Below are 25,807 nucleotides of genomic sequence, written 5' to 3' on the forward strand. Positions count from 1 at the left end.
ACACATACACTCTGCGGTCAACCTTGTGCTCTCGGCACCGTGCAATGTGAGAGTTGCTGTAGGGCTCTCTGTGAAAGTCATGTACCTGATGTGACCCTGTGATCTTACCAGGTCCATCGCCTGATCTGTCATCTTTGTTGGTTGTTACACCACACACACACACACACACACACACACACATACACAGAGGGAGAGAGAGAGAGAGAGAGAGAGAGAGAGTGTGTGTACAAGCTAAATCAAAGACATTTGATCTGGCTGATGAATATTCATGGTTAATGAATGGCTTGTTATTATTCATGTATTCCATCACATTGTGGCCCCCTTAACACACCTGTTAAGATGTGCTGTGGGTGTTGTCACCCTGACAGGACATGATGCGTGTGCAGACGGACTTAATGAAAATCCCCCGGTCGATCCTTTCAACCTCTCGCCTGTCACTTACAAGTCTATCTGCAACGCTTGTGGTGACACTGTGGTGTGCGCACACACTCTCTCATTACAGCAGATGTTCTCACACTGGGAACGTATGGAGACAATGGTGCTAGCATGTGCTAGCATGCTTAGCTGCTCTCTTAAAGCTACCTGCCACATTTTTCACTGGATTGTTCAAACTAAGATAACTAATGGTTAATTAACGTGGTTAATTTGACAGACATTAGGCTCACTAAAGGAGACAAAGGGACATGGGATTGAGTGTTTACACCTCTTAGATATTCATCCTTGTTGTAGAAGCTCCTGCCTGCTTCAGCCCTGGCTGTACGGAACGATTTAGCCAGTAAATACAGAAATTAATGGAGAATGGGGAGAGGTGCTGTGAGGAAAACACTCTAATAACTCTTCAGATACATTGTCAGAATGCATGCAGCTATAGCCTTTTCAGGCCAGTCTATTTAATGTGAAAGCAGCATTTACATAAACCACCCTCCACCCCCCTCAAAATACATACACACAAACACAAACACAAACACACACACACACACCAGAGCTATGCTGCAGCTTTCCTGTTCCTGGCCCCTCAGGCCAAAGGCTGCTGTGCTGAAATATTTAACACGCACTGTCCTGTCTGGGCTGAGCCGGGCACCACGGCATGCTGCCCTCAAGTCAGCTCTGAGCACTTCAGCCGCATCCTCCGCCCTCAAGCCCCAAGTCAGCTCTGCTCTACTCTGCTGCTGCCGCTGCGCTGCTGTCTCTGACCAGGGCAGAATGAGGGCCAATGTGATGTCTCCTCACATGGAGGTCCTCAAAGCTCCTTGCATAACCCCTCTACCACCCTGAAATGGCATCAGCAGCATCAGCATCCTGCTACTGCCGAGGAGGGTGGTGATGGGGGGGGGGATATCTTGAAAGGAAAATATCTCGGAGGGGAAAAATCTGAAAAAAACAAAACATGTTTTGATGTCTGTCTGAAAGGCTCCTCAGCCCCTCTTCACATTCTCCTGCTTGTATACCAGCGCCACCCTGTCTTGGTGGGATGAAACGAGTGGAAGGGGGGGGGGGGGATCAAACGCTGTTTATGTATCAGTGTATTTGGGAAAGAAGAGGAAAACAAATAGTCTGGCCTGAAAGCGCCTGACACAATGTGGGATGACAGATGCCATCTCTGGGCATGAACATAAAGTGGTGGTCTTGGCTGAACATTTCAGCATTACATGCATAATAATAGTGTGGTGTCAGTTGACATATGTCAGACTGTAATATGACAGACCTCTGTTGCCAAACATGTGACAGCATTTTGAATCTATTATATGCTGATGTGGTTTGTCTCACACATAAACACACACACACACACACACACAGTCACACACACACACACACACATTTAGAAATGAGGGCAATTATGGATCATATGGATTTAGACACATAATAGACACATCAAACCAACAAAGGCTCATATGTTGGCATTCAACACACCAATCGAATCTTTGATGGAGAGGGCTTGTTCAGATTGTGTTTGCATATCGTCCCTCCTGTCTACAATGATTTCATAACCTCAAAACAGCAGTGGTGGACAAAGTACACAAATCCTGTACTTGAGTGAAAGTAGAGATACACATGGTCAAATGTTACTCCAGTAAAAGTAAAAGTCCTCCTTTTACATTTCCACTTTAGTGGAAGTACAAAAGTACTTGCCTTCAAATGTACTTAAGTATCAAAAGTAAAAGTCCTGAAATGTATTATGACTAATACAGTTGCATTTACTATTGTTGAAATTATTCAGCACATACATAGGCATTCATTGAGCCTTTCTCCTCCATTCAAGGACAAAATCAGCTAATAATTGTTGTATGTAGAAAGAACTAAAAACAAACTAATGTGATATCTTATCTTAGATACTTCAAAGTAACCACATTTTTCTTTGTTGAATGCTTTACGCTTTACCAAATCAAGATGCTCCCTTTTGTGTTTGACAGTGTCAGATTGTCTATCATTTGCTGGATGGCGTAAAGAGGCTAGTTATGGTAACATCAATATTGTGAAAAGGGGTCAACAAGGTACAGTAAATAGTGGATATGACAATACCATAGGTGAGGCAACACCATTATTATGACCGCCGCGCAGCGAAGCACCGGTCATATAGGTTTAGTCAGATTTTTTTTTTTTTCTTTTTCGCATGCCCAAATTTCTGTCAATGATTCCCGGGACACTGAAAGACCGGGGTACACGAAACTTGGTGGGCATGTAACCCCACATGGATAGCATGGAACCATCGTTTTTCGTTTTGATCTGTAGCCCCCCCGCTGGACTGGACCCCCCGAAAGGAGGGTAGGGCAGACACAGTTTTCTGTGAATATCTCGAAAACCGTAGGGTTTAGGAGGACCATTTTTTTTTTTGTATGTTGATCTCAAGGGGCCATGTCAACCCATTCCATAACCACTCATTTCATGTATAGCGCCACCTAGTTAAACACAAAAAAGTAAAAATGAGGTGTTGTAATTGAATGTATCTGTGACCTAACAAAGTCAAAACTGTACAAAATTGGAAGTGTAGGATCATTATGACACCCTCTGTATGCACGCCAAGTTTCGTGGAATTCCGTTCATGGGGGGCCACACAATAAATTAATTTATGTTACTATACACCAACTGGCCTGTAGGTGGCCGGAGACAGTTTTCTGTGAATATCTCAATAACCGTAGGGCCTAGGAGGTCCACCTTTTTTTATGTATGTTGGTCTTAAGGGGGCATGTCAACCCATCCCATTACCACTTATTTTATGTATAGCGCCACCTAGTTAAAAATGAAAAAGCAAAAAATTAGGTGTTTTCATCACAATATCTATGGCTGACAAGGTCAAAACTGCACGAAATTAAAAGTGTAGGATCATTATGACACCCTCCGAATGCATGCCAAGTTTCGTGGACTTTCGTTCATAGGGGGCCTTACAATAAAATAATTTATGTGTACATTTAGTGTCCGTACACCAACAAGGATTCCCGGGACACTGAAAGACCGGGGTACACAAAACTTGGTGGGCATGTACCCCCACATGGATAGCATGGAACCATCGTTTTTCGATTTGATCTGTAGCCCCCCCGCTTGACTGGACCCCCCGAAAGGAGGGTAGGGCAGACACAGTTTTCTGTGAATATCTTGAGAACCGTAGGGCCTAGGATGACCAATTTTTTGCGTATGTTTGCCTCCAGGGGTCATGTAAACCCATTCCATATGCACACATGTGCATAAACAGATACACACGCACACACATACATTCACAGTAATCCTACGTATGACACATACTCACAGTAGACATATATACTAGGGGTGTAACGGTACACAGAAGTCACGGTTTGGTTCATACCTCGGTTCGGACATCATGGTTTGGTACGAGTTCGGTAGCCTGGCTAGCACCACCACTTCTCAATGAGACGTGGTCTGGGAACCAAGCGTTCATTTTCTCGTATTTGAAAAAAATGCCCAGATCTATTGGGTGCCACGGATGTCTATCAAATGCGTCTGTGCATAGCTCATCATCGTCTTGTTCTGTGATTGGTCTCCTATCTCAGGTGAAAATTTGCTCCATGGTTTCCAGGCTGCCTTAGCAGCGTGAATCAAATCGCGCGCAAGGCAGCATGGGAACACCCAGGCTACGAGTTCGGTACAATGGAGGGAAAAGCAAAACAAAAATGCAGAAAAAAATGTTTTTTTTTTTGTACATGTCTCAGGTATACAGTCTCTTCCCTGAGCTATCTGCAACAGTCTGAAGTGTGTAAGATGTAGGCTAAACAGTACAATAAGTACCCAGACTCCATCTGTAACTTGTAAACAAAATAAGACAATCAGCTATAAAACTGAAAATAGGCCTACAGCATCTCTTATTTCTGAAAGTGCAAATTACATAGCAAAATGATTTTTAAAAATCCACTTAAGCAAGACCTTCAACATCTGTGTTTAGTTGTATATGGAAGGATCTACAATTTGCCTCAATATTTTTTTTATTGTGTGTAAAGTAATAATCTAGCCTACTAACTGTGGAAATATCACACTATTTTGCCTTTTTTTTAAAAACGAAATTGCTCCTTTCATTTCATACACAGACTACAACTAGAAGTCACGTGACTTTGCCCTTTGACGTTAACTCACCGTAGCATGGTTTGTTTATTAGTCTGGTTAGCGTTGTCACTTTATTTTACTGTCTATGCACTTAACACTACCAGCTCCTCATGTGAGAAGTTACAAGTTACCCCAACATAAAGGTAATTACCACGCGATTTACATAGCTTTCTGTCATTACGAAATCATTTAATTTAAGCCATAGGTTTTGGCCCTATTTGTATGTGTATCCAAAGGCTGCTGAAGCGCAGGGGACGTTTTTCCCCCTCGTTTCAGTGATTGGTAGCCTACATCATCTGGGTGATGGCTTCGAATATGTGTAGCATTTTTTCCACTCACATACCCAACAACTGCTGAACAACGCCGACACACAGTTTCATCTTATCCACCACTCTTTCGCCTGTAGCCTACTAACGTTACTGTAACTGAAGTTCTCAAACTTGCGATCTTAAAGAGACCAGCGGATCCTCTAACTCTTGTGGGTCTAACCTTAGTGCTGCTAATGACTGACGGACTCAACCGACGACCTGACAAAAAAACCATAGGCGCCAATCAGAGCTTCACGGCTCCCACACACAGCTGCGTGCTTCACGTTGCTGGAGACGCATCCCATTCACTTTACATGGGTTCACGTGATCCGTTGCCGAACTGAATTGTGGGTCCGTCGCGTCGCGTTTCTCCCGCCGCTCGCGTTGAGGAGTTCAGCTGTTGCTGTATGAAGGTATATTGGGTGCAAAAGTGGCGAGCACATTTAACTGCAGATTTTGCATGTGCACACTAAAGTTGTAAATGTGTAACAGTAAAGTTGAAGTTGTACATATTTTTTTATATCTTGTTAACACAAAATAGGGGCTACGGGTTCACAAATCCTTTTTACAGGTAGCCTACACAAATCCTATCCTGTGAGTCACAACTTTCAAGAGTCATGCACTCGACACTTTTGCTCCAAACGTTGCAGCGCAGTTGGTGCGAAACACATTTGCACATCCGTGTTTCATAATCTGAGAACATGCACAACATTCGTGCATTTGTAAACCCAAATGTGAACTAATGCATCCGAAGTTGTGCATCTGTGAAATAATTTCTCATTAATAAAATTCTACAGATCGCTTTGATTTTCTTGCACGACTACAATTCAATTGATACAAGTGCTCGAATCTGCTTCTACGAGTGACGAGTGACTTTTGCTCCTGGCTAGGTGATATAATAGGAGCAAAAAGATTTGTATGTGTGCACGTCGAGCGAATCGATCGAGAAAACAAGGCGGCCGGATCTGGATCCAGGATCGCGCTCAGACTACCATTGCCTGCTCATAAGGTAAGTAACATGATAATAATATGAAGAAAGTTATCTTGTTTGTTGGTTTACATTATCATGACAGCTATGTTTAGCTTAGCTTACCTGCTTGCTAAATCCTCCAGTGCCAGATCAAGCTAGCTAGCTATCGCTAGATAAATAACTAGTTTAGAAGTACAGAAATATAACACTGCCGGTCCAAAATCGTTAGGACACATAATCTGACATCAATTTTCGAACACACCGCAACAAATATTTTTTCCTCGCTTTGTGCAAAGAAAAACTATAAATCTAAATCGTGTGTCCTTCATTGATAAGGAAACATGCTGAGGTTACTTACTTTATGAGCAGGCAATGGTAGTCTGAGCGCGATCCAGGATCCAGATCCGGCCGCCTTGTTTTCTCGATCGATTGCTCGACGTGCACACATACAAATCTTTTTGCTCCTATTATATCACCTAGCCAGGAGCAAAAGTCACTCGTCACTCGTAGAAGCAGATTCGAGCACTTGTATCAATTGACTTGTAGTCGTGCAAGAAAATCAAAGCGATCTGTAGAATTTTATTAATGAGAAATTATTTCACAGATGCACAACTTCGGATGCATTAGTTCACATTTGGGTTTACAAATGCACAAATGTTGTGCATGTTCTCAGATTATGAAACACGGATGTGCAAATGTGTTTCGCACCAACTGCGCTGCAACGTTTGGAGCAAAAGTGTCGAGTGCATGACTCTTGAAAGTTGTGACTCACAGGATAGGATTTGTGTACCTGTAAAAAGGATTTGTGAACCCGTAGCCCCTATTTTGTGTTAACAAGATATAAAAAAATATGTACAACTTCAACTTTACTGTTACACATTTACGACTTTAGTGTGCACATGCAAAATCTGCAGTTAAATGTGCTCGCCACTTTTGCATCCAATATACCTTCATATTGCTGCACCGACAGACGGCACCGGCCAATCAAGCCAATCTACGGACGGCACCAACCAATCACATTACGGTTTTACTTCAAGTCATTTGCATAGCTACCGTCGGGAACACCCACTGGAATGCGTTGACAGAACGCAGCTGTGTGTGGGAGCCGTTAGGCGAGGCTACAGATTAGCGTTAGGTGTCGCTAAAGAACTCCCATAACTCTCGCTACTTAACAGTAATTGACCTGTCGCTAAGCTCCACCCCCCATTGTTACCGTGTGAAAACTCGGACAAACAAACCAGACTTGATTAGAAATACATTGTGGACAATGGCAGCTGACAGTATATTAAAGCAGGCTTTGAGGACATTTTGGTCGATAAAAGATTTACTTTCCTCCAGAAGCTATCAAAAGGGACTTAATTATGCTATGGAGGGGTGTATTCAAAACTTTAGAATACATACAAGGTGACAAGCAGTTGTGGCGAGTAGCCGTGCAAATCACCGTGCAAAAACCACTGACGTTAATGCTAGCTAGCTAGCTAGTGGAAGATTGATACTAAGATATGTTAGGTTACGTTAATATTTGATGTAGTAAGAATATAGTAGTTGGTTAATGAGCATTTTCATCTTGGGATTTAACAGGGAACCTGTGCCCACGTTGTTGGCTTAGTAGCCTACATTATGTCGAGCTGTTGCAAACGCGAGAGACGTCCTGTAGGCTACTGTTGATGGAAATATACCCCGTTTTCTAGCCTCTCGGGGTACCGGCTATCAGTATTACACGTCCCCCATGCAAAACGTTTGACAATGGTTATCCGTCGGTGTTTTTTTAGTTAATAAACTCCATAAATAACCATTAATTTGTCATTTTATGCCTCCTCCCTGTTGTTTCCTATGGAGTTGTCCGAGCTGATGTCCGAGTCCCGCTGAGGCTGAACTGTCATTGGCTCATCAGCGTTCTAAGGGTGGCGCTTAGCGACAGGTCAATTGCGCATGACATTAATTAATCCGCACACGAGTTTTATACCGTGTATTCTCTGTGTAAATTCATGCACCGAACCGTGATGCCCGTACCGTTTCAGTTCAATACGAATACATGAACCGCTACACCCCTAATATATACGCATGCATGCACATGCACACACACAGGCACATAAACAGGCAAACACACAAGCACATGCACGCACACACACACACACACCCACACACACATAAACATGTACATGCACACATGCACACAATTCAAGAATTTCTCAGAATTATGAACAGGCAAGATGGGGGTGGGGTTGTAAAAAATTTATTTTACATGTGAAATCTATGAACTAATCATGTTTTGGTACTTGTTGTCTAGCAGATACCAGTGAGAATTGAGTGTGCATAATGCAATTCAGTGAGACAGTTAGAATCATATATGCCTTTCAGCGTGACTTATTTTTGTGGAAAACATGTGCTGGACTGGGCGGCGGTCATATTTTGTACCGCTCTGCGGTACATCTAGTTCCTCTCATGTCAGACAGTGGCATGCTCTCACCTTTCCTGATAAAAAGGTATCTACACCAGTATGGCATCTGTATGCAAGTGCATTGTCTAGGTGGCATTGCTGTTGTTCTGGCAGACAGAATAAAGGGGACATTTACCATGCAACTTTGCACCTCATGTTTGGGTTTGCTAAATATTTATAGTCAAATATTTACACAGTTATGAGGAGCTGAGACACAGCACTACTTGTTTGGGAAATAAATCGAATGCAGCGCTGTTCCCTGCTGAGCTTGATTTGCGTGCGCTGCCAATACTGGTAGATTTTACTTTCGTTCACAAGAATATGATGATACGAAGGATTCCCTCGCCTAATGCATTTCTTGATCAGGTCTGTGACTGTTTATTTGAGTGGTTTCAGGAAGGAGGTCTGAGGACAGAGGTCTGTTCTATAGCCAGCAGCTGCTTATGGACATGTAGAACATTGTGGAAGGCTAAGTCCTGCTGTGGCCTGAGAACAATGCCAAAGAAACCTTATATCTGAGAGGGCTAATGCTTCTGTGCAAAATGAATGCTGGCTAACTGCAGGGTTAAATTTCAGTCCTAGAAATTAACTCGGAGGAGGGATTTGGATTTCGTCTAAGGGATAGAATTGCTGAGAAACACGTTTTTAATTTCAGCCTCAGCATTGGGCAAATGATTCTGTGCAAGTTAGGCTTCAAATTAGACAGCACCATTCAGTCTAAAGCATTAAGAAAGTGAAGTCGGGGGGTCGGGGGGTGGGGTGGTGGGTGGGGGTGCGTGTGAGAGGGTTCCAGGTTAGGAAGGGAGGATTGGCTACATCAACAGCACTGTGTCTGGTCAAAGTCACCATGCCATCATTATTTACATTTCAAGTTAACAAGATGTAAATATGACATTTGAAAAGAAAACAAATTGAGAACATATGGGAACAAAATGATGCTTGTAAAGCAAAAAGTCCAATCAATTCTTTCCTTATGGAACCTATCCTAATATAGCATAGTTCTGTTCCAGCAAAACATCCTCAGCAAATTCAGCCCCTCAAAACACAGAGAGCAGTCAGTCAAGCAGAAAATTGCCTGTTGTATTTTCTAACATCAAAACCATTAGCATTTGCTAACACCTTCACTTTTTGCAAGCCTGTATGTGAACAGTTATTGAAAATGTGCAGAAAAACTCCCAGGAAAATGTGTCGTGTTAAATTAGCACCTAATACTTCTGTCATTAGCAACAGAGGCCGAGCTGTGGAATTCCTTTGATGGGGTTCTTATGCCGAGGTTATTCCCCCCTTCCCTAATCTCTGTTTGGGGAAATTATGGTATTTAGGTCACAAATTATTCGCTCACATTAGTGATATAAACACAGTTAAACCTCACAAAGTCTTTAAGTTGGATCCCTTGTTGATCCCCTCAGCGCTTACACGCAATCCACCGGGCTCCCTCTCATATGTTTACTGAGGCTTTGGTCCTAGCATGACTGCAAACATGTGCTCAAGCATTGGGCAACACTGCTGATCAAATGCACTACTCAGGAGATTGTACCAACTTGTGACTGTGTGTGTGTGTGTGTGTGTGTGTGTGTGTGTGTGTGTGTGTGTGTGTAGGTTTACATTATTACATATTATTTTATTGTTTGTACATATTATTAATACACTTATGTTAATGTCCTGTCCATATTTGATAATTAAATAGAAATTATGTATACAGTAAAACTTTATCTCAGAGAGTATTATAAGCACATTTCTAAATGTTTATAAACTATGAATAATGCATTATTATGTAATGCATGGTGATGAAAATGTAAACTTGTGTGGTAACATGGCACTGTAAACATTGGGTTTACCTTTGTCTTTGTTGCTTACTGGACAGGTAATTGTCAGCTGGGCTGTGTAGCTTTGGACTGAGCGAGTCTTCTGAGGCTGTTCCCTGTGAGTCAAGTAGAGCTGCTTCTCTGTTGACTCCATTGGCAGCCACAGGTGGGAGACCCACACAAAAGACTCCCTGACATCTCCCTGACAACCCTTGGCACTGTTGTGGGCCTGTCTGTGTGTGTGGGTGGGTGTTGGTGTGTGTGTGTGTGTGTGTGTGCTGGTGGGGGAGGGGATATTTTTTTATTTTTGTGTGTGTGTCGCAGTACATACATTTGTGTGTGTGTTGCAGTATCTGTGTGAGGTTGCTTTTTTACACCTGCATGTGTGTAGGGGGCATCTTTGTGTGAACCATGTTCCAGACAGAGGACTCTCAAAGGCCTCTCTCTCTCCTTCTCTCTCTCCTTCTCTCTCTTTCTGCCTTTCTCTCTGCCAGTCTGCAGGGAGTCGGGCCGAGTCCAGCAGAAGCCGGGTGCTGGGTGAAGCGGGCGGGCGTGAGGCGAGGTGCTGAGGCTGTCCTCCACCTGGCCCTCTCCCTCCACCCCCCCCCCCCAACCTCCATCTGTCGCACGCGCCGCCGTGTCGGCTCATCGCCGCTCCCCCAGCCAGACCCCATCACTGGGCTGTCACCACGTTGTCACCCGTCCCCTCTTACGTGCTAAAACCTGGCTGAGCTCACACTCCCACAAACAAATGTCGACACACACACACACAGGCACATACACACACAGGCAGAGAGCCATGGTGCTATAATCTAGGAGAGGATTTATGAATGGCTGGGGAAATTGTGATTAAACACAAACAGAGTACCACCCCCCCCCCCCCCCCCCCAACACACACACACACAAACATACACATCCCCCTCCCCGCCCCCCTAGACATCCCCGCCCCCCACCCCCAACAAGTCACGTCTCACGTGTCAAAAATCCCATCTCGCAAATTTTGTGGCCCTCTCTACCTGTGATAAAATCATCATGGGTGACGTCCCTCAGGGTGACCTCTGGCGGTGCGCTGTTAGTAATATTGTATTCAGGGCCCGCGTGCTGGGTGGGGGAGCAGTGGATAAGCCACTGCTGGGATGTGCTTTTTTTTTTAGGGGGGGCGGGGGTGTTAGGTGTTGCATAAATACCGCAGAAGCATTTTCATGAGATGTTCCCAACTGATAACATGTGAATGAGAAGGCCTACATTGCCTCTCCTCGCCCTGTGGCTTAACTCGTATGGTGATAGTAAAGTCATGGCAGTTGGTGTATGAGGTGTAACTATTAAAAAACTCTGTTGGGGTTTTGTTGTTTATTAAAAAAAAGATTGTTTGAGGACTGCTCCAGAACCGAACAAGTGTTTGCATCATTATTACACCATTTTCAAAATCTGATCCACCACTGTTAGGTTAGAAGTGCTGTCATCACAAGGACTTCTGTGTTGAGAATCAGTAGTGAGTTGAATTTTCCTTAGACGTTGGCCTTTCAAGGTTTTAAGAAACTAATTGGCACCTCTCGGTATTAAGTTGGCAGCTCTCGATGTGTCGTAGACTAGCAGAGCTTGAAGTAGACTTCTGCCCACTACACACTGCCCATGTGCCTCAGATGACCTCAATTTGTTGTGTGAGAGAGGATATCAAGCTTTCCGTGTTCAGTACATTCAAGTGCAATGCTGCTCAAGAGCCGACTAAGCCATTGACTGCAGCTGAACAGGCAGCGATGCTGGACAGGCGTTGGACTCTGCAATTCACTTCTGGCCCTGTAAATAAAGCCTACAAAAGGAGAGCGGTCAGGATCCGTCATTAGCAGGGCGATAAGTACCACCGCGTGGACAGACAAGAGCCCTCCCCTCTCTCTCTCTCTCTCTCTCTCTCTCTCTCTGTCTGTCTCTCTCTCTCTCAGCTTGACTGGAAGAGAGCAGTATGAAGGGGGTGTTGAGTGTGCGTGAAGTGGCTCTCACTGCCAATGACAGGCCCTCACAGGGGAAACTCCAGAGGGTGATGGAGCCTCCAGCACCCTCCTTCAGGCCCCCACCCCCACCCCTCCACCCAGCCAGAGCTCGACTCTAAAGCATTGTTCGTCAAGTGCCACGGGCCACCAACCCAATCCCCACTCAGACAGAACCTCTCTCTTAACCCCTTTTAACACGTCCTGCATTACCTTATGTGGATTTACACACGGGGAACTTATTGAAGGGCTCTTTGTTACGACTGTTGGCACAGGGGCAGCTTGCGAGAAGATTAGTGCTGGTGTGGAACAAGCTATCATAGTAGCATGCTCTCTCTCTCTCTCTCTCTCTCTCTCTCTCTCCAGCTCTCTCTCTCCCTTTTACTCAAAACACTTCATGCTGGCCAGTTAGGATTAGAAAAAAGAAGACATGAATTACTCTGTACAAAAAGTGTCACTTGGTTGAGCGCTGAAAGGTATGTTTATTACTGAACGATGACTTCAGAGACTCACAAGTTCCCATGTCTGGCTGGAGCTGTCGTGACTGCAGCTGCTGAAAGGGAAAACAGCCCTGCTATAGCGCCCGCTTCGCCTCTCTTGAAGGAGCCACGTGTGGCATCATTACAGAGAACACATCTGCGGTGAACAACAGAGCAAGACAAATAATTGTGTCCTGTCATATTTAAATGCTCCTTAATGGCTGCAAAGTGACAAACTGCCCACCTCTTTATTCCTCTCTCTGACCAGCTTTCCAAACCTCCCCCACACTATCTCTCTTTCTCTCTTCCTCTCGCTCTGTCGTTACTCTTCCTCTCTCTCCTCCTCTCTTCTCCTCTCTATTTGCTTGGTCTTGATCTCCCTTTGCTGCTGTTGCCTGCAGTCCTGTCACATACAGTGGAGTGTTTGAACACTGGCCACTGGTAACATTCCCTATAGGTGTACAGCATGCACAACCATTCCAGTAGATTCTCCAGTTAGGATTTGAGGAAGCTGTTACAGTTTAGTTTAGTTTGAATGATTTTTCATAAAACTGTAATTATAGTTTCTCTTAATATATTAGAGTTTTCAGCAATCACTTTTTTGTGTAAATATTTATGTGTGTGTCTCTCTCTCTCTCTCACTCTCTCTCTCTCTCTCTCTCTCTCTCTCTGTGTGTGTGTGTGTGTGTATTTTTCCAACAAAAAATTTACCTGACTTGATTTTACACATGGATGTATACGGTGATTGCAGTGTACTTCAGAATGAAAATATGGCTGTATGTAGGGCAGTCAAGGAAGGTCTCAGTCACAGTCGCTCTCTGCTCTGGCAGCCACTGCTTCTGGCTGAAGTCTAGCCTTGACCTATTTTGAAAGGATGGTGCCACACATCTGTGACTTTTGCTTTAGGTCCAAGGCTCCATCCGCGCTTGAATGTACAGTATAGAAGCAAGATGTTCCATACCTGAAATCTGCCTCCCTGTCAGCTATATAATATATGGATCAGTGAGTTGCTATGCACAATAGCGTAATGGAATGCACTAGAACACACTGAATGCCTGCGGTCCTTCACATGCCCATACAACACTGTATTCCCAGAAGAGGACCTTTAGATTAGATTTTTCTCAAACCCCACAAGTCTAGCTGAATCTCAGAGTCCCTCTCAGGATTGATGAAGCAGCAATGATAAGGGTTTCCAAAATGAATTAGAAAATATATCAGATTGATTTAAATACTGGAAATTCTACTATTGTGTGTACTGTGTGCTGTGTGTCAGTTGTATCTGGTATTTAAATCTTAAATATTAAACTTTTTTAGCTGCATTTAAACATGCTTTCTGAAACCGTCATCACCTCTGGTGATTATAATGTCCACCAGGATGAAGCTCCTGTAAATTCTAGCAGCAGATTTCAGCTGAACATCCTCTCTTACCAATAGAAGTGCTACTACAGAATGCTAAATATTGCGAATCTACTCCATTTCAAACTCACTCATTCAAAGTACAACAGCCAGTTCATGAGGCTGAACGACATTCAGTGAATTCAACAAGTTTTACGCTGCTATTCCACAAATCGTTTGGTATGCTCAAACTATTTCCCCTTGGAGATCTGAGTATCTAATTGCTTCTTTCCCAGACTGAAATAACTCCAGCGAGGGGGAAGAGCTGGCCAATCGCATGCACCTGACCCCGCTCTCTCTAGGACTTCTCTTCCCATTCCTCACCCCGCTGGGCAGGCAAGTGAAGCAAAATAACACTCTCAGTGCTACAGTGCAGTCGCTCCCTTAACTGGCTCAGGGTACAGGCTGGTTTTGACTGTTTTCCTTTCTCTAATAATAGCCTAGAAGAGGGATCTGTAAAGTAGGCTAAAGAGTTATTTTATTGTGCTAGCTGCAGTAGTTCATGGTATGGTTGTTGTTGGTGGTGGTGGTGTGTGTGTGTGTGTGTGTGTGTGTGCTGGTGTGAGTGATCCTTCTAATTTTGCCACTGCTAAACAAATACCTATTGTGTTTTCCCTTACAGTTGTTTTCAAACATAACTTTTGATATTGTTTTTTAGGAACCTACATTTATATATCTGTTAATGGTTTAATAGAAATGTATGGTTTGCAAATTGCCACATGAAATGATAAACAGTGTGGCTAAGCCACTGCATTGCACAAACTGACCCGGCAATTATTTTGCATGACATTAAATTGAAATGATTTAGACATTGTTTAATGTTTGCCTTCTGAAAAGCAATGCAATGGTTCACTGCAGCTTGTGACGTCTTGTTTTCATAAATAAGAGTAATAATCCACATTAAGGTCTATTCCTTGCTGATGTAAAACACTTAAAATATCTACAGATTTGGCAGAACAACACATCAAAATGCAAATAAAATTTGTGTCATGTGACATACAAAGGCTTTGGTCTGGTTTTACAATCAACAATCAATTGTATCTGATATGTCCAGATGTAAACAATTTGCAAACACTCAAGTCAAAACATTTGCCAAAGGTTGTTTCTTCGGGCCTAAAAGCATAATCTTTAGATTGTGTTTTAAACCAATCAACCTCGAACTGGCTGCAAGAATCTAGTTATGGTAAATATGTATGAACATTTCTGAAGTATTCTGAGAATTATAAATGAAATTAACTTTATTATAGAAATTGTTCTGGGAGACTCCTAGGGAAGACAAATACTTACATTTCGCATTTCAACATAAACAAATTGAAATATATTGAAGACACAATCTACATTTTTTTCTCATTCTTTTGACTTTTTTAGCTATGAATTTCCCCCTCAGCAATGAATGCATTCCACAGCCTCCTTGCGTCTGCCAGCAAGCTTTGGAAAAGAACTGATAGATGGACCTTTTTTACACGACTGTGTAATGTGGCTCCGACAATGCCACCGAATGGCACTGCGTGTTTTCCCTCCCGATTCCAAGCGCGGTAAACACAATGGCAGAGATGTTTGATATAAGCTGATAAAATTATGCATGGCAGAACGTCTTCCTCCCAAAAAGGTTCTCCTCAACAGCTGTCAGACCGACTTGGATAGTCCATCCATTGTTGTTCTTTTTTCTTGTCTTAACATACAATTGCCCATTTACAAATACATCAAAAAATGACAAGTTGGGAACTGAAAACAGATTTTATGTTCCATTTATAACACAGGGCACTTTACAGGAGTTTTTTTTTTCTCATATTAGTTTGTTTGTCTTTTTTCCTTCGTTGAGTCTTCATATCCAAAGATACATAGAGAATGGCACAATCCCAGTAGAAAAAAAAGAATGTCCTCAAGAGTCTTATTTCTCCTCTCCTCTGGAGTAAAATACTGCCACAACACCGCCGTCTTGCAGCGAAACAGCACAGGAGGGTGGGGTGGCAAGGGGAAGGGACCCTCCTTATTGTAGTCTAGGCCAGTACTGAGACATGTCCGGTTCACTGCCTGGCACTTGGACTGGGACTGATACTCCTGGAGAGATAAGACCTGCCGAGTCGAATGAGAGAGAGAAATGATGAGCCATACTGTTTTATGCCATGGCTATTTCTGGCTTGCATTAAAACAGTTCCAGTGGCCCAGATAATAAATAAATAAACAAATATATGTTTCCCTTGCAAAAAAGCCTGAGGTATGTTTCCCAGGTACGGTGTCTCCATCTTAGCATTTTATAAACTTTCAAAAGATTTATGGGCCTGATGGGTATGGCTCAGATTGGAACACTGGTCATCATTATTAGTAAGAATACCAACAAGAAATTATATTTAAGCCAAAATAAATATAATAATAATTATATAATAATAATAATTAATTAACAGCTAATTATTATTATTATTATTATTATTAACAGCTGTAGATATTCCTCATAGGTTTACGTCACAAGGAGTACAATAATAATTTACTTAAGCTTATGTTTTTTTGTTTTTGTTTTTTTATAAAGATGCAACTTTACCTAACCTTGGTCTTAGACAGTACATATTTCCAGACACTGATGCAAGACTTATTAAGTTCTGAAACCTTAGTTGAGTATGTTTTAGAAAATACCTCAAAAAGTTACATTTTAAGGTATATCTTACGGGCAACATATAATATACATAGTATAACTATTGAGTCATTTGTACAATTAAAAATGACTTAACCATTACTTAATAGATTAAAAACGTGTATTACTGTGAGTGGCACAAGAGTGTATTAAACATATCAACAAGCCCTGTCACGCTTCTTCTTCATTTCAGCGTACCTGTTGAGGTGGTGCCTGATGTGCCCATTGCTTGGCTGTTCATATGTGCCTGCATATGAGGGGGGGTGTACGTGTCGTAGCTTCGGCCATTTACTGACGGACTGGTGGGTAACATGCAAGAGTAGGACGAGGTCTGGCTGGGAGCCTATGAACGAGAGAAAGAGAGAGAGAGAGATGTCAACCAATGCAGTATATCATAACAAAGACATCCACATGTCTTCCAATCTCATATTTGCCAAGCCTGGGAAGAGAGTAGATAGACTTACTTGCATAGGCAGGTTATTGGCCATTGTGAAGCTTGGCATGGGTGGCAGGGCACTGTATGTGTTTGTGAGCGCTGTGTCTGGTCTCCCCAACATAGACCCTGATGTGAAGGATACTATGGTGAGGTGTGGAAAAAAAGGGTTGGAATTAATAAGTAATTCATCCTTCAGGCATGGCTGTTTACTGGAAGTCAGCGACTGCTGTTTAATTTCATTATTAATCAAAACTCATAATGTAGTATGCTGCCTGATGATGTTAAATGTTAAACGATTCAACATAAATATATCACATTCTATTCATTGTAAACGCATGGCATTCCTTCACACGTTTCCTTATTCATGACATGATGCTGGCGTTTTGTGAGTAATTACCTGGCGTCGTGGGCTGTGGTATAGGCTGATAGACGCTGGTATTGAAGCTGCTACTGATTGGTATGTGACTGGAGGAGTTGCTGGCTTGCCGTCTCTGGTTACGGAGCTTTTCCTCACGCCGCCACTTCGCTCTTCGGTTTGAGAACCACACCTGCATCCACAAAGGTCTCCAGCTTAGCTTAGCACTCGACGATCATGTGAGATTCTCATGCATGGCCTCGGAAGTTACTGCTTGTGTAAGGGGGGAAAACAGGCCTCACCTGTATTCTGGCTTCAGGGAGGTCGATTTTGGCTGCAAGCCGTTCCCTGGCAAAGACGTCGGGATAATGTGTTCGTTCAAACTCTGAAGAGAAGATGGAATCAGAGTTGTTAAACGAACACAGTCATGGGCAAGCCTCACACAATCAATGAAAATTATTTCAGCTAGTAACCCACACTTGCAAGTCAAGTTATCACTACAAGAACGTTTTTTTTTCTTTTCTTTTTTGCATTCAATGCTTATTTACTGGGGAGGAAAATCTTGGTTTTATTCATGCTATACCTTTCTCAAGTGCTTCGATCTGCTCCTGTGTAAATGATGTGCGATTCCGTTGCAATTTTCGTTTTAGCTGGAGCCTCATTTGCGTCTCCTCTGAATCCTCCCCATTTGAACTTATCGAGTTAGTGTTCTCCCCTCCCCCATCAGACTGTTGGCACCCATCTGCAACACAGAACAAGACACAATCAATACAAACATGCTACTATCATCTCTAAACATAGTTTATTTTCGGGTACACAAAATACCCCCCTCCCCTTCTTTGTTACCAGGCCTTTGTTTATCACCTAAACTGATGCTTTTTCAAATGTGGAGAACTTGTCTTTTGACCAGAATATACAAAAAGCAGGGTGCAGCACTTTGAAATATTGTGGGAAAATATTTCAAGCAATCTCTCTGCCTCAACACAGATCTTTTATCACCACCAGACAAAAGCTGGTGAGCCCAAGGGGTTTTACAGAAATGTGACAAAATGTGGTAAAACCTTTTCAATCCCTCTGAAATGTTTTAAAACCCCAAACTTTCCCCCCTCCCTTCAGCAGAAGGGTCCTTCAATTGTAGCCACCATATGGGCGTTTGTAGACCCATTGAGATGACCACCAACACTTGAATAGAAGGAGCTGCCTTTCACAATGACACAATGCCGGAGGAGTAAGGGAAACTATTAAATACTCGGCCCAAGAAGGGTTGGCAAACTTTCGTGGGCAGAATTTTGAGGACACAATTGCAGGAGGCGACAAAAGGATTCTCCTTAGGCATGCAGTGCTCTTCATTGTCGCACAAGGATTCCAGTCAACAGACTTTTCAGCTCAGTATGTTAACCTTTATGCATGGCCATCATTAATCACTGTCCCCTGGGCTGGTCTGTTCAACGCCAGTCGGGATTTATGCCTTCTATAGGCAATGAGAGAAAAACAGCCCAGGGGAGCCTGAATGGGACATCTCTATATTCAGTCCCAGTTAGCTAAATAAAAGGGACAGGGAAACCGACTGTGAGTTGATAAGCCTCAACCTGCTGCCTTGTTGGACATGAGTATAACAGCAATTTGCTCAATTACACCCGCTTGAGTGACATTATGCAGATGATATCATCATATTTGCCGCACACTATGGCGGGCCTTTAACTGATTCCAATTGGATTCGTTCTGTCTGTTCACTCAAAGAAAAAAAAGTTTCCAAGATTTTTGTATTGCACATGCTGATTAACATACTAGGGCCTGTTACTATAAAGCACGCACAGTCACAGAAAGTGTTTTTGGCTCTTAATTAGGCTATTTTTCAGCTATTAAGTAGGCTAGTTTGATCAAAGGCAGCAACAGCATGCCACATGTGGTGTACATAGTCAAATAATAGAAGACAGCAGTTATAAGATACTACATGAACACACAACAACAACACACACCGTCCCTCTTCCGGCTCTCTGGCTGAGACAGCTCAGCTGCAAGCTTGTCAAATGGAGATGCAGATGCAGTAGCTACAGCATGCTCACTCTAGCTGAAAGGAGGGAAGGCACAGGCCTCGTCCCATGGTCCAAACTTAGAATCTGTACATTTGTGAGTTTGTCTGCTTGGAAAGAAGACTGTAAGGAAGACCCCATGAATCAAAGTGATTAGAGGGGTGTTTGATTACTGAGGTAAAGTGCTCCAAAAAAGTGGTCCGACGCAACATAATTTAGCCATAGAAAATAGGGGTAAATAATCAGCGGGGGAAACATACCAAAGCAACCATGAACTCATCTACAAGAATATTCATCTTCACATATGCATGCATGCATGCGCACACGCATACACACACAGACACACACACACACACACACAGAGAGAGAGATATGCAGTTGTCACTTCTCAGGCCCTGTCACTCTCAATGAATTCACTGCTTTATTCAGTGTTGCGTGGCATTTAACAGATTGAGACAATATTTAAGTATAAGTATGTAGAGCCATAAGTATAAGAATTTATATAATAATAATAATAATAATAACAATAATAATAACCATAATAATAATTTCAATGTACTTGTTGTTATTACTCAATAGTAGAATTTACAACATGCATGAACAGACAAACTCACACACACACACACACAGACACACACACACACACACTCACAATGCTGAAGCAACCACTGCCTTTAGATTCCAGTTAATGAAATATATTGGTCCTCATTAAGACACCTTTTGAAATTGGGTGTTGGCTTGTCACAAAATCAGATAGGCAGGCAGATTTTATATAGAGGCCAAAAATTCTTACATTGTTAAGTTCTCTTACAACTGACATATCTAATTGGCAAGTGGCCCATATCATGTGCAGGGGTGTCCCCTGGAACATTTCTACAGCTGTCACCTCAAACAAGACGTTAATTCATGTCGCCTTAATGAGAAACAAAACGTTCTCTAATGAGCAATTACATAGCGACAGAACTGTTCCCATAACAAATTCTTGCGTGTGACAGAAACATCCTTTGTATAACAGAGATCCCGCACACTGCTTTGTGTTCTTTCATCGTCAGGCAAGTTGAGCCAGAGGGGGTGATAGAAATAGGGACGACAAAATGCTGGATGGGTACTTGCCCTTTTCTGATCGTACAGCTCAAGAAAAGTAAAAAAAAAGCCTTGATTTTAAAGAAGGCAGCCTAGTAATAATCCATAATTTTGATCAGTACGCAGACATTATTATCCCTCTAAATTATTATTATTATTATTATTATTATTATTATTATTAGTAGTAGTAGTAGTAGTAGTAGTATGCTTAACCTATAGCCAATGCATTTGCGAAATGTGATCAATGTAGGCTATAACTGCATTGCGTAATAAACTGAATATAAAAACACATATAGCCTACAGCTGATCATTTCCTTTACTCCGTCGAAGAAACAACGCGCCATACCTTGATTGGGCTGTCCTGGCACGGAGGTTCCGGGGTACCAGCCCGGTCGGGTCCCCCATGTCCCCGTCTGACCGTTCAGCATTCTCAGCTTCTCATACATGCCATCTGCGCCCATCTGTTGCTTTTCGCTAGCCAGGTTGCGCAGTACTCTGTTTATCGACGACACCTGAAAGACGAACCCAAAAACGGGTTAACATTAATTAAAGACCACAATCTGTGTTAAGATGGCACGTTGACTTCCCAACTACATGCCCCCCTTCACTGCATGCATGCACACTCAATAGCTTAGATAAGGAACCAACATCATCTGAAGCAGAACTAAGTCGGTGATCAATGAAATCCATCACTGAAGGTTCAAGGTCAGGTAAGAGCATGCATAGGCTACAAGTCGCAACAATATGTCTCTCCTTTATTATTTATAATTTTCAATGTTTATTATATTAGCACATAATTACTTATGTGTGCGCATACAATATTGTATAGGCCCTATATGAATTATGGATTATTGTTTTAGGAACGCACACTGGTGAACTTACACTGGGTATATTATCGTTCGTACAGGTCCCTTCTGATAGCAGTCTGTCTCGGATTTCCCAGGCGAAGATAGACGGGCACTCCCTCTTATACTGGGCAATTTTGCCGACCACCTCGGGAGTTGCTACTCTTGGTTTACTTCCACCGATTGCTCTAGGTCTGATGGAGCCTGTTTCATAGTATCTGCCCAGGATTTTACTCACACACCCGTTCGACACCTAGATAGAAAACAATAGACACAATTCACATACATTATTTAAGACTAGCGTGAAATATAAATGTATTTTTCAAACAACGATAAGCTTACGTTTTCATTGTCCAGCACTTTTGCATCGGCATGGGTCTATAAACACAAAAATATACCTTCAGTGGTATGAGAGCTTATGCACGTTTAAAAAAATGTAAAAATAGTGAGGTGTCTTTAATGCCAATACAACACGAGGTGTTTTATTTTTAGCCATACAATTTGGCTTTGGAGACTATACCAACCAACTTACATAACACGCCCCTTTATAAATTATTAATAGCAATGACCTCACGCAGGCTACTGATATTTAATATAAGTGATGTGTAGTCATAGGCTACTATAAACTGCCACGACGATTGTCTTAAAAGTCTTTGTAAAGTTGATGGTGTACCATCGTGTTTTCAGGCATAGGCTAAGACTAATAGGTATAGCTCGCTTAATACGAGCTTAGGGAAATCACAAAAGGGAACAAATCTGTTAAATGTATTGAATTTGACTGCCAGTCAAACGAATGTAGACATGTCACCTGCAAAATCCTGGATATGTCACACGGTCGTGCACCGCTGTGGGCGAGCTCCACTATCTTCTGTCTGGTAGAGTCTGGTAGCGGTCTGCCGTTAACGAATACCCCGCCAAGCTGGTTCACTCCGCTGTGACCTGCGCATGAAGAGCAATATCCGCTTAATATCAAACAGCACCGATAGCAGAATTACCCGACAAAAAACATCCCGATATAGCTGGAAGCGTCAAATATGAGCTTTTAGTGCAGTTATGCAAAAAAATCAAGGTTGTAAAGCTTTGCAGGCGCTCCTAAACAAAACTGAACATTCACATAGGAAACAAGAAATCCCTTTAAAATGATCATAGCATCTAATTATGGCATTGCTTGTCCGTCATATGTTCGTGTCTCCACTCCAGATGTGCGCACAATATCATTAATATAATCTTATTATAATTACACATGAACAACACTGTATATAAACATCAGCAGTCTGGTATGAGCTCGACCAAAACATCTCAAGCCCGCTGAGTCCAGATTTGCACATCTTTTCACCGCCTTAGCCAGATCAAATAACCCAAAGCTATTTAATAAGCTACATTGTTATACTCTGTGTAGGCTATAATGCAACGTTTAAAAAAAAAAATGATCCACTGACTACTATGAGTTGCAACGACACATAAACTTTCTTAACTTCACAATTTTTAAATTCATATTACATCGTGTAAACAAATTATTTAATACGGATTCATCAGCAATATCATAGCGGAACAAAATTCTTTAAGCACCAAACCTGAAGCCAAACTGGAAAACGAGTCTCCCTGGTGTACAGTATGTTTGCTCTAGTTCTCAGGTCCCTTCCCTTCGAAGCCTCCCGTTAAATTGACTCCGAGAGCACAAGCTCCTTAGCAATAAATAAGCTCCAAATATAGAAGAGGGGGAAAATATGATGAGCCTGCCTGACATTTGTCTTTAAAATAAAGCTAGCTGCACGTCAACTTTGAGCTTAATTTCTGGAAATAGGCGGAAGTCGCCCTGGATCATGCATGGAAGGCTAATTGAAAAGATCAGTTGGAGCACTTGTGGCAGGCATGTCACTTTATGACACCGCTCTGCTTTTGAAAATCGCATCGTCACGACAAATAGTAGCATGATAAAACGACCCTTTCTGTCTGGATTTGGATATCACTCAGACTAAATTGGACTCTACTCATTTACCCTTCAAGGGAAGCTTCATTTTAAGGTAGCCAGAGGCTCTGCGCGGGCACGGTGCCGGGATCGCGCGTCTCCCTTAATATATTAAAAGTGACATCCTTTTTTTTTCAAGCGACAAACCCACAGCTTATATTTACACTCGTGCAGTCTACAGGAAGCTATTTGTTATGTTATGTGTTATGCATAGAAGCATGTTATTAGAGTGAATAAAAAGACGAGAACACACAGGCCGCTGATAATATTACAAAAGGATATGAAGTTTAAGGTGAATTATTTTTTTAGGCTATGCCAATTAAAATCTCGACTGAAATTACGCATGAAGAGTTAACCTAAATGTGTTCTGCACAGATAACACAGAGTTTGGCATCCGAGTCTAAATACACTGGCATGTCTTTTTTCACGTGTTAATATAGGACAAATTTAAATTATTTTTTTAACTTATGAGATTTATAGGCGTTGGGGCTCCCTTCACTAAAACGCATCCATTTGAGCGCAGCAGCACTTAGATTAGGATATAAAATAAAACTCGAAAGGTTAAGTCTTAATCATTATATAATTCCCCAAGGTGAGCGGTGTCGATCACGCCCCAAGGCAGTGATTGGGCGCCTTGTTTTCTATTGCAAGTCAATAAATAGAAAAACATATGGTGTCAATTTAGAGGCTCCATTCCGTATACACCCAGAAGTTTTTTACGCAAAGTCCCAACAAAGAACCAACCACGACCTTTAAACAAAAACGAAAAGGCCTCTTTATCTTCCCAGTCACATGTAGCCCATAGATCACATACCACAGAATTATGTGAGGGGAAAAATCAAATAAAACCACATTTCTCACTTTTGGTCACTCTTTTCTGTAAAGCAAATGTTTCATATTTCACTGAAGTAAATCACACCACAGCCAACAAATGTATATAATGTATGTGGCCTACTGAACCATGCCAACCTATCTAAAATGTACGGTTAATTCTTCAAAACATAATTTTTGTTCCTGTGCGCAGCAGTATGAAACCTAACATCACTCTGTTACTGCCAACAGTATGTCCTACTTCAGATGACCTAGATTCCCCATGCTTTGTTAAGGGAGAAGTCTTTCAAGTGTTGGTGTTGTTGCTCTCTTCGAGACTTAGGCCTATACCTATAATTTAGGTATAGAATTGGGCCCTGTTTGCAAAAAGAAAATAATTGCATGGTGTATGGTACAGAGCCAGGCAATGCAGGAATATTAGCATATGAAAACATCTTACAGCAGACGGGTCATTCAAATAAAGAGAATGAGGAGGGCATTCCACACACCTTCGTTACAGATGTCATACACCTCTTGTCCAGCATTAAGAAAGGAAATAACGTCTCGTTTATTATTATTCTGCCAACCAAATAAATAATCAGAATTTGTTTAGCAGGTTCTCTTGTGTTTAACACAACACCATTTGACTCACTGCAGTTCATATTCCCTGTCTCACTTTTGTATTTAATGTTATTATCCAGCCATATTATTTCACTCCCACACTGTTTCAGACTCAAATCTACATAAACATTATTATAAATGTTCCATCAGATTCGTGCAATGTCAATTCCTTCTAGTTAATGGATTGGGTGGTTTGGCAGCCAATCCTAACATAATTCAGACGATTCTGCAATTATTTAATGTCAAGTCAAGCAGAAACTCTCTCCCTCTCTCTCTCCATCTCTCTCTCTCTCTCTGTATCCCTATGAGTGATTTTGTTTTCATGCTTAATCTTACTTGAATGAAGGAGGCCTAGAATGTATCTGTCCCTTTAAGTTTGACATCCAACCTTTAATATTACACTCACTAAACAGAAGGTGCACAATTTTGTTTACTGTAGTTGCAAAATAGGTCGAATCCCCCTGCATATCCATATATTAGCACTCATTCAGACAGCTATTGATTTCAGGCAAGTTATTTAAAGAACTGTCACATTTCTATGTTTTAAGAGGACACCATTTCAATTGTAGAACAAATGCTAAGCAAGGCAAGCCAACTGTAAAGGTTGTGCTATTGACATTCCTACCTAGGCTACCTTTCTGAGCTGGTGACAATCTTTCCTGAACCCCTTAGACTAGGCCTATCCTCAAATGCAGCATGTTATTCTAGCAGATCCTCTCAAAACAGACATCCAACCCTTTCCATGCATCTCCCAGTATAGACAAGTAAAAACACTGCTAATGAACACACACCCAAAATAAGAATAATCACTTACTGTTTTGCATCATGGAGGCTACGCCAGACTCCCACGTGGCTCGGTTATAGTATTCTATTAGTCATGGAGAAACAATAATCATGATCAGTATTGACATTCCGCAACACTACAAATATTACATTTGTCAGGATATGCCTATATGTCAGTGTACTGCAGTCGTTGCATATATTGCATCCTCTAATATTATATTTAATTTCCTTTTGTACGTATGGGCACACAGGCAAATGCTGTGTTTTCACAAGCATTCATATTTTGTGTGTATATCCAGCATTTAAACTT

General features: G+C 42.0%; 1 protein-coding gene across 14 annotated transcripts; it reads right to left on the reverse strand.

Moving 5' to 3' along the window:
• Positions 1-15,923: 15,923 nt before the first annotated feature.
• Positions 15,924-25,574, reverse strand: pax6a (paired box 6a). 14 transcript variants are annotated; one of them, XM_076300303.1, is made up of 12 exons: positions 25,529-25,574; positions 24,603-24,632; positions 22,123-22,253; positions 21,657-21,692; positions 21,334-21,567; positions 20,816-20,981; positions 17,937-18,095; positions 17,656-17,738; positions 17,396-17,546; positions 17,027-17,139; positions 16,761-16,905; positions 15,924-16,009 (listed from the first exon to the last, which is right to left on the reverse strand). In XM_076300303.1, exons 1-12 carry the CDS (start codon positions 25,539-25,541, stop codon positions 15,924-15,926), a joined length of 1,347 nt encoding a protein of 448 aa, XP_076156418.1. In that variant the 5' UTR covers positions 25,542-25,574. The 14 variants fall into 14 exon arrangements, with proteins under 14 accessions (XP_076156418.1, XP_076156337.1, XP_076156318.1 ...); XM_076300222.1 differs by having other exon boundaries at positions 21,352-21,567; positions 24,603-24,626; positions 25,529-25,553; XM_076300203.1 differs by having other exon boundaries at positions 24,603-24,626; positions 25,529-25,553.
• Positions 25,575-25,807: the final 233 nt, after the last annotated feature.

The sequence above is a fragment of the Alosa pseudoharengus genome, unplaced genomic scaffold (genome assembly GCF_046254945.1).
Source record: "Alosa pseudoharengus isolate Yale_2024_CS ecotype anadromous, Long Island Sound unplaced genomic scaffold, YU_APseudo_1.1 YU_APseudo_1.1_scf_10, whole genome shotgun sequence".
Taxonomy (NCBI): domain Eukaryota; kingdom Metazoa; phylum Chordata; class Actinopteri; order Clupeiformes; family Clupeidae; genus Alosa; species Alosa pseudoharengus.